This window comes from Bidens hawaiensis, unplaced genomic scaffold (assembly GCF_021521415.1).
Source record: "Bidens hawaiensis isolate Kalapana, Puna unplaced genomic scaffold, B.hawaiensis_p1.1 tig00002123_1, whole genome shotgun sequence".
NCBI classification, from domain to species: Eukaryota; Viridiplantae; Streptophyta; class Magnoliopsida; order Asterales; family Asteraceae; genus Bidens; species Bidens hawaiensis.
Window position 1 is genome coordinate 3089232 of NW_027491112.1, and position 10320 is coordinate 3099551.

Genomic DNA, 10320 nt, shown 5'->3' on the forward strand with positions numbered 1-10320 from the left:
AGGGATTGGAACCGAACCTAGCTAACCTGTCGAGACCGATACCATCTCAATCCTAAACCTATCAAAAGTGATACCCTCTCGATCCTAAACTTGTAAAAATAGCAGCTCGGCTCGTTTAAACCCTATTCTACTTTACATTGATAGTCCTGTTTTAAAGAATGCTACAAAGACCCACCTTTAAGACCTGTGCATAGTTGGTGCCATATCCATCCAAAACGCCCCAAAAAGACAACCCCCCCCCCCCCAATGTGCCTTGAATGGAAATTAGGCCTGTAAATGGGGTGGGGGCGCCTCCCACGCAGCACCGGATGGGAGGAAGAAGCCGGTTAATGATCGGTGGGTTGGCTTTAGTTGTTTTACTTTTAATAAAAAAAATAAAATATAATAATAATGAGGTAATGATTTTTAAGGGGCTTCATCCACTACACCATTTTGTTGTAAAATGCCCATATGATAACATGACGTCACATGACACAAAATGCCTCCATCATCCACTACACATGTTCTAACAATTGCATTAAAAAACATGAATAATTAAAGTTTCATGAGCTTTCAGGGCATTGCCAAGTGCCAACAAGTGCATTATTATTATGCTAAAGTTAAAAAGTTATACATCATATTCCATAAGCAAGACACATTTTTCATAACCTAATCCTCCATTCTTGCAGGCTCAGGACAATGCAATGGGAAAACAGCATTACTATTCTGCCTTATGAGACCTATTGCTGATGATGAGTTCCCAATATCTTTGAATGGAGATCTCACCATTTTACACCCTTTTCGCCTCCCGTCACTCGACATTTCATTATTATTTGGTCGGTTCTCCTTCATTCTTGAAATCAATATCCTTTTCTCCCTTGCAAGTTGCTTCCCGAGTGACAACGGGTGCGAGTCTTTCTTACTTTGCTCAACCTTTTCATGTCGGTTCTTAGTCTCTCGCTCGAGTTGTTTGCTTAAAGAAACAACCGCCTTTTTGGTCGTTGACCCGACTTCCTTCACTTGCTCTTTCTTCAACTTTTCAAGCTCGTCCTTTAGCAAACTTAGCTCGGTTTGAAGGTTACTCGCCTTTGTTTCATACGCAATGGCCTTTTCTTTCCATTCTCCAACCTTTAACCACCAAAATGAAACAAGTTAGCTTAGAAAAAACACGTGTTCAAACATAAACACGAGCTTACATTGGACTCGAGGGTTCGGATTACTTGATTGGAAGCAAGAGCTTGAGTCTCCCAAAAGTCCTTTGAAGTTTGAAGCTCTTCCATTTCAAGTCTAAGTTGTCCAAGCATATCCTGCATTTGTGACCATTTCTCGGTTTCCGCTCTCACTTGCTCCACGATTCGTCTCACTAACATCTTGCACCGACCCGAGCATCTGTTATTGGTTTCTTGTGACACCAATGGTTCCTGTTTCAAACACTAGTTAACTTTAACTTACACTAACACAATCAAAATATTGCTTATTATTATCATACCTTTATTTGATTAGAGAATCTATTAGAGAACGACAACTGGTCGGGAAAATCAATCCGTTTTGATGTGGAAGCCGAACTAGCAACCGAACCGTTTATTATCGATCCATACTCCTTCTCCATCCGATCTAGCATCCCCTTCGATAACCCCTCCATTTTTCTTTCAAGCATTTCCATCTGCAAATTTAAATCTTATAGGTTATAAACTTATAATCAAAATAACATTTATAACATTGTCATTAATCTAATGGTTTAACTAAGCTTACATCAGTGGGCTTAGTTTGACTTTTGCAAGTCAATATAATATCATTGTTGGATTCATCATCTGTTAAACCTCCAAGCTTGTCTAATCTTCTTTGTAAACACAACACTTTTTTATCGAAATTTTTACATTTACGAAGCCCGTGATCTTCGCTTCCGTTATAGCTACTCTGCAACTCCTCCAATTTCTCTGATAATTCTTTCATTTCTTCAGCCAACACCATTTCTATGTTGTTATTCCCTTCAAAAAGCTTCTTTCTTCCCTGTAAAATGATGAAACTTTGTTAATCAACTTAAAAAGAATGTGTCACATATCTCTATACATTACCTACTTTACTTTCTACTAAAGGGTTTTTTTGTTATATCATAAGTGTTTTTCTATAAAAAGTTGATCAATAATACATAATATTTTACAAATAAAAAACTTAGTAAGATATTGTGTATTATTAGTGTAACCATTTTTACAACTATGTATAGCCTTATAGGACTACAATGAGAATATCACAAAGGTTGCCTAGTCAAACATATCTTATGACAATAATAATAGAATAATAATATAACAATAAACTTTCCTAATATTTTCTCACCAAGTTCAAATTGTGTATAAACCCATATCAAACAAGAATAATAAATCTTGAAATTTTGAACTTTAATAATAATTATTTTCAAACCATTGTGTATTAATTAAATCATCATCATATTAAATAATAGTAATAATAATAATTTTTTTTTTTAATTTAATATTCGAAGTTTTATATAATTTACTATAAAACGATTACAATAAAGTGGCAGGCAAACGGGCAACAAGCTGCGCCGCAACCCCCTTTTGAACAGCAAAGCCAATCCTGCTAAAAACGAAGCTTTGGGACCTAGAAGCTGAAGAGATTCCGTGTACGACGCGCTGAACCCTACTCAAAAATTTCACAGCCTCTGGAGCCAGAAAACCAAATGTATCAAAGGCAAATGGTAGAAAGACATGTTGATTATCTAAACAAGCTTTCTCGTGTTTAACAACTTTGCCCGATTCAAAACCATGTAGTATAATAATAATGATGATGATAAACTTAGGTAGTATATTCTCTCCAAATTCAAAACCATCATCAAACAAGAAATAATAAATCTTGAAATCTCAGACTATAATATAATTTTCAATCGTTGTGTATAAAATCATCATCATCATCAAATTAAATAATAATAATAATAATAATAATAATAATAATAATAATAATAAAATAACAATAAACTTAGCAATACACTCTCTACAAGTTCAAATTGTGTACAACACCATCATCAAACAAGAAATAACAAATCATGAAATTTCAAAACTTAACTATTTTCAAATAAAAAAAAACTTACCACATAAAAAAATATTATTCACATAATTATTTTCAAATCATGGAATTTAAGTATTTTCATATATAAAAAAATTATTTTATAAGCAACAAATCATGAATTTAACAATTTTTCAAATAAAAAAAATTATTCACATAATTTGAAAAAAAAAAAAAAAAACTTACCAAAGCAAGATTTTGCAAAGCAGATTTAAGAGTTGTCTCAATCCTAACTCTATTCTTCTCCAATTTCTTCATTGCAAACTTCCTTTCCATCCTCAAATACTTACATTCTGCTTTCAACATCTCCGCCTGAAACCTACACCTCTCCTCCGCCACCTCACCACCGTCCTCCGCCACCCTCTCTCTCCTCAACACCACCACCTTATTATTAATATTAATATTATTATTATTATTAATTCTCCTCCGGTGAGTAATATTATTACTATGCCTTCTTGGTAAGTTTATTATTCTAGGACTAGGTGGTGTGACCGTGTGCCATTTCACTCTTCTACTTCTTGTTGACAATGACATTATTATTAATATTATTATTATTTGTTAAGAACTTGTGTTTTGGGGTATTTATTTGAAACCTCGGAAGAAGGAAAGAACATGGATTTGAAATGAAAGTAAAGTGGTTTGTTTTTGTTTAATTAATTACTACTAGATTTGATTTATATATGAAGAAGGTGTTTTGTTGTTTGTTGGTGTTGGAAGTTCGAGGTTTAAATAATATAACTGACGGACAGTGAGACTGAAAAGCAGCAACGGGGGTGATACGGAGCCTCATGTTTTTACTGTCAACACATATTTCTTGTTTATTTATTCACCCGACAAATAAATTCTTGTGTTTTGTTTTTTATTAAATGTTATATTATATATTTATATAATAACAATAAAGTTACATTTATGGTCTATATGTATGTGTAATTTTATTGTTGTTATTATTGTAATAATATTAGTTGTGTGGTTTTTGGATGATTTTAATCATTGCTTTTAATTAGGTGCTGTTTGTTTTTGCAGACATAAACTGTCTGCAAGCTGATTTCATCTGTTTTCATGTCTGCAACTGAAGATGTGGTCTGAAGATCTGCAAGCTGAAAATATAAGACTGTTTGTTTTTATAAGCTGATACTGTCTGCATAACTGTCAAACTTATCTCACAAGATAGAAGTCATTTATTCAAGTTACATCTAGTTTTTAGTCTTTGCTTGCCATGCCGATTTGGTTTTGGTGGGTGGTGGAAGGTGGTGGTGGTGGATGGTGGTAGTGGCGGCGGACGGTGGGTAGTGGCGGTGGATGGTGGTGGTGGACAATGGGTGGTGGTGATGGATGGTTTTGGTTGGTGGTGGACGGTGGTGGTGATGGATGGTGGTGGTGGTGGGTGATGGATGGTGGTGGTGGCGGTGATGGATGGTGGTGGTGGTAATGGATGGTGGTGGTGATGGATGGTGGGTGGTGGACGGTGGTGGTGATGGATGGTGGTGGTGGTGGCGGACGGTGGTGGTGATGGATGGTGGGTGGTGGACGGTGGTGGTGATGGATGGTGGGTGGTGGACGGTGGTGGTGGCGGTGATGGATGGTGGTGGTGGTGGGTGATGGATGGTGGTGGTGGCGGTGATGGATGGTGGTGGTGGTGGCGGACGGTGGTGGTGATGGATGGTGGGTGGTGGACGGTGGTGGTGGCGGTGGATGGTGGTGGACGGTGGCGGCGGGGTACGGGGGTGGTGGTGGCGGCGTACGGTGGGTGGTGGTGTTGGCGGACGGTGGTAGGAGCAGTGGATGAGAGGGTGGCTGCAAAGGGAGAAGAGTAGGGTTTTTTTGTGAAGATGTTTTAAGCAAGATTTCCTTGCTTTTCTTTTAAGATGAAAGAAGATAACTTCAGATCTGTTTTAAGAAAAAAAACAAACAGTCTTCAAGGGTAATGTCTGCGCGCCTGCAGACATTAGCTCCCTTGAAGATGTTTGAAGAAAAAACAAACACCGCCTTAATGTATTCTATTTTTTATGGTTCTCTTTATTAAAGTATATGTTTATTAAGTATGAATACCTAAATATGGTGTTTGAAGAAAATTAAACTTTTTTAGACTTTTTAGTGTTTCAAATTTCAAAGTTCAAACCATAAAATTAATCCAAGTCAAAACTTGAAATTTTGATGACAATCTTTATGGTTATTTATGTACTTAAACTTTTTTACTTTCTTGACCCTTCTTGCTACATAATTAATTGAACTAATATACCATTTAAATGGACAATTGATTTGACTGTAATGTTTGTGATTGAAACCGGTAAATTTTAGGAAAACAATTTGGTAACAATGAGAATTTATTATCGGGAAACTAATGAGACCTCGCAAATACCTTATTAATATCAAACTAACTAGGCCATTGTAATGTTTGGTAACCAGACTTCTGGTTCTAGTTTTTGATTATAGATTTCATGTGACTTGGATAACTTTCTCAATCATGTATTAATTTATTTTCAGATTAAAATATTTGTGTCTAACGAAATCAATAGTCATATATAAAGGCAGAAAGTGAATGTCCAAAGAACCAGAAGATCTTTTCTTTAAAATTAAAGTAGGAAATTCGATTAAATAAAGGCTGAAATCAGACGTGGTGATTTCTTTATATAGAGGGGAACCATCGCAAAATTTCGTTGCCGGATAACAGACTAATTGTTCACTGTAAACATTCTTTAGAGGCATCATTAAGTTTTGTTGCTACTAAAGCACATTTTCCATTGCGTGTCAGTTGCTACTAAATCCCAGTAGCACTTGCTAGACTAAGTTGCTATTTATTTCCAGTAACTTTTGAAAATCATCTTCCATGCAACTTTTAGTCATTCATGCTCGTCCAACGCATTTCTTTTTGGACCCTACAATGGGCCAACCCATCGACCTTACCAGTGTGCTGCCTTGAGATCTGCCAAGGAGCAATGCTCCTTTTACACCATCTCTATTGTTTAGGAGCTTCACCCTTAAACAACCTTAAAGCCTTCTTAGTATCGAAACCATGATAAAATTGAACGAATTTTTATTCCACACCAACCAACTTGTACAAAAACTTACAATGGTTTTTCATTTGGCATACAAGTTAATCCCGAATACACAAATAACTTAATTGCATCAAAATCATCAACACGTGTCTCCTGGCTTGATGTAATCCTTGATTGACTTACGTTATTACAAACGCACACACATAAGTGAAAATGCCGCAACAGTTGAATTGAATTTTGATGTTATTAGTTACACATTCCAAATATTTGAATAATCATCAACCTATATATAAGAAACCAATTAGGACTCCAACACCTAATGTTTAATAAGTATCTCAAGTTATGGTTTAATCAAATTATGGTTTAATTAATATAAGCTGTTTAATAAACATGTCACATTTTTTTTATTGATTTGCCTAACATGTCTAATCTTATTTTGGTTATACTAAAATTATCAACTTGTTTGAAACCAAAATCGCATTTTTCTAAGTATACAATTTTTTATTTCATTTTCTTTTAGTAGTTTATCCAAAATCGATTTGAAATTGATTGTATAGTCCTTCGGATTTATGTGTTCAGCCAGTCAATTTGCTTTTTACCCGTTTAAATCTTTTACAATTTACAAATTTATTACAACCCATTTATACCATCTCAGCCATTCTTTACTTACTTGTTTGAAAAAATGATTTATGTTCATGTTACATTATCTTTAGTGTAATGCTAAGAGTTTTTTGTACAAAATAAATATATGTTTAAATTCAATCAATTTTAACCAGTTAAACCATACCCGCTTAAATAGTTGTGTTTGTGCACTTTAGGTTTTTGACTTGTTAATCAAACTTACATGATAAGTAGCTTTGATAAATGGGTATAAAAAATAATACACACATGACACACACACACACACATATATATATATATATACACTGTAGTTAATACTTAAATATTCTTATGTTTCCAGAGGAAGGTTCATGTACATTTTAATCTTAACATGAGAACGTAGGAAATGATACTAATTTATAAAAAAAGTGAGAACGTAAGAAACAATACCAACTACAATACCAATCTACATAAACAATGATTTATAATAACATAAAAAAAAACCTAAAAATTACAACAAAAGAATCAAAATCAAGAACAAAATAATACAGATAAATACCAGCAAATACTTATAACAGAAAAAAAAAACTAATAATAACAACAAAATATAAATCAGCACATACTTAAAACTTCTCATAATAAAAAATTAGCAAATACGAACAAAAAATAACAACAAACACCGATCAAAATAAATCCAACGATAACAATAAATTGGTTCTCACCATTTTCATGTTAAGAATAAAATGTATTTGATCTTGTTTCTATGTTTTCATGATAAATATATATGTAATAAGATGTATATAGATCAGTTATCTCGATATATTTTCATTCATTTTTATTTTTACATTCAAATTAGCTCATGTCAAATATTTACAAATTGCAATATTGTGTAGTTTGAAGGGGTAATAAAACAAAAGACTGAATGTGGGGAGAGTGGCTGATGGAAGTTCCAGTGGAACAGAGACAGGTGCACCATGTGCCTTCCGCAAGGACCAGCGTTTATACTTATCAACTGTTACGTTAGTTTAGATAACAGCCGTTCAAAATAATAATAATAATAATAATAATAATAATAATAATAATCTATATCTATACTATATATAAAGCATGAGTGACGGACATCTTAATTTTTAAGGGATACCAAACTTGTTGCTTTTAATACAAACCATGATGCATAAAATTAAGACACTTTAATGGCAATTTTGTCTTTTAACAATTTTATCTTTTAGCAAAACCAAAAGCAAAATGTTACAGTTTTTTAATTTATTAAAAAATAATTACAATTTTGATGCTTTAACTTTAATCACTTTTTATTAAATTATATAATACTTACATATATACCCCTTATTTTAAACCAACTACCCCGACGGCGTTTAAACGTTTATAACTTTTTCATACGCTAATATTTTTTTTAAAACATTATACCATAAAAACGAGTATTTTATTCTCTTTAATTTGAGTATAATATTTTTATATTTTTTTATTTTAAAAACTTAACGTGTTACGTGATTACCATTAAAAACCGGAAAACGAATCGGTCGAGTTCGGCCGTTCGGGTCATGGGTCTAAAAAGTTAAGGTTGGAATGAGTCGATACAAAAAGGTTAATTTAGTTTGGGTCGGTCCGGGTTTGGGTTGAAAGGGGTCAAGTCATAACGAATTTCGGTTAGAACATTGTCAAGTGGAGCGGGTTGCGGGTCAAGACGAGTTCAATGTAGCGTTACGTGCGCACCGACACCTGACTTAGCATGCACCATCGTTGTGTGACGTGCTTACTAACACCGGTTAAGATTCCAATGCCGCAATATGAGCATACTATCGTCGGGTTACGCACGTACTATTGTGAAGTCACGCACATACAGAGACAGGAACACCGGTTACGCATCTGATGCCATGTTTGCGTGCATACCTCGCCGCATCGCGCGAGCATGCAACTAGTAATAATAGTATAGACAAGTCGTGTACCATGGTTAAATGTTAATGTCTATGACATAATTACATGTTTGGGTTGTGTTTGTCTGGACGGGTTAATCTAAATACATCTAATACTTGTTGGATTTAATGTGGTTAAGTTCATGTTAAATGTTTAATGTGGATGATCTTTCCAACCTAGCTACTTAATCACCCTACTAGAAAGATCATCCGATCGTATTATCATTATCAGATCATGTGTCTACTTATTGTTAGAAATATATTCAATCGTAGCCAGAGTTTCATGATTGCAGCACTTGATAATAATTAAACTTAAGAAAGACCAAATTGATTAGTTAAATCCTTTATATTCAAGCGATTGATTTTTCTTTTATTTGTACCATTTTATCTAACGGTCAATTTAGGGTTTTTGTTTGTCTTAAAATGTATTTCAAAATAGCAAAACCTACTTAATCACCGCACTAGAAAGATTATTTAATCATTAACATAATATATCTACTTATTGTTGTTTCGAAATATAACCATTGATCTTATTTAGAGTTCATGATTGTAACAATGATAATAATGAACTGTCTAATGTCTTCGCGCTTAAAATTCAAAATACTACTAGTTCTTATTAACCGAGTTGTTCCATCTTCAATGTAAACAAATTTTGAGAATTTGTATATTTGACTAGAATGTGTTCATACTGTGCTAATTAATGTATGTATTTTACAGATATAACTTTTTGGATAATTTGTTTCCTTACTTTGAAGTCTATCTTTAATTTGTTCATACTGTGCTAACTAAAGTATGTTACGTTATAAATTTTAGAGATTTTTACATTTACCTTATGATAAACCAAAGTGTACATTGTACTAGAAACTAGAAAGGTCTGGTTTATAAGGAAAAAAATTTAAATCTCAACTTATTTTAAAGGCAATCATATATGCAAATTAAGAAAAAAAAACTACATTTTTCATTATACATGGTCAAACCTGCCGGTCCAATAACCAACTGATAGTTGAAACAGGCTTGAGACTGAACAATGTATCTTTGAATATAGGTCATAACAAGTGGAGTTGACCCTTAGTAATATTTGGTTCTTGTTTTCTTCAGCTATATATCATCAACATGACAGGCGATTAACGTCGTTAGTGGAGAAGCTGACGTGTACACTTATTTAACTGAGTTGGCATGCTTATGTGTTATATATTTGTGGGTTCCACAAGCCCATCTCATCTTCTTATTCATCATATTAGCCCTAGCCACCTCCATCGCCACCCACCGACCTCTACCTCCACCACCATCGACCACCACCACTCATCCTCCAACTCCGAAGGTCTTTAATTGTATCAATACGACCTGGAATAGATACTTTTAAATTCACGTAGAGTATGGCAAAAAGGTAGTTAACATAAACCAAAATGAAGGTAGTGTATTCATGGATATATGTTAATAACTCTACATTTTAAATCTGTATTGTAAGTAAAGTTGGAAGGTTTGTCGGTAATACAAATGATCATTCGTTCAAATAAAAATCGCTTAAAATGTATTAAATTTAAACCGCATATGTAAACATGGTAATAGATTTATTAATATCAACACAAATTTTTAAAATATGTGATGTTATTAATATAAACTATTATAAAGGCGTAACAAAAATAAGAAATACACACATGGATTACAAAATCATTGCACATAGTACATGCAGTACACGGCAACATTCAAACCACCCACGTTTTCTTGATACAAGG

The 10320-nt window shown here is 33.7% G+C and overlaps 1 protein-coding gene across 1 annotated transcript; it reads right to left on the minus strand.

Annotated features, from left to right (window-relative positions):
- Positions 1-648: 648 nt before the first annotated feature.
- Positions 649-3591, minus strand: LOC143606355 (uncharacterized). The gene is made up of 5 exons (XM_077082152.1): positions 3244-3591; positions 1732-1989; positions 1469-1642; positions 1176-1400; positions 649-1107 (listed from the first exon to the last, which is right to left on the minus strand). The coding sequence occupies exons 1-5, from the start codon at positions 3589-3591 to the stop codon at positions 649-651; spliced, it is 1464 nt and encodes a 487-aa protein (XP_076938267.1).
- Positions 3592-10320: the final 6729 nt, after the last annotated feature.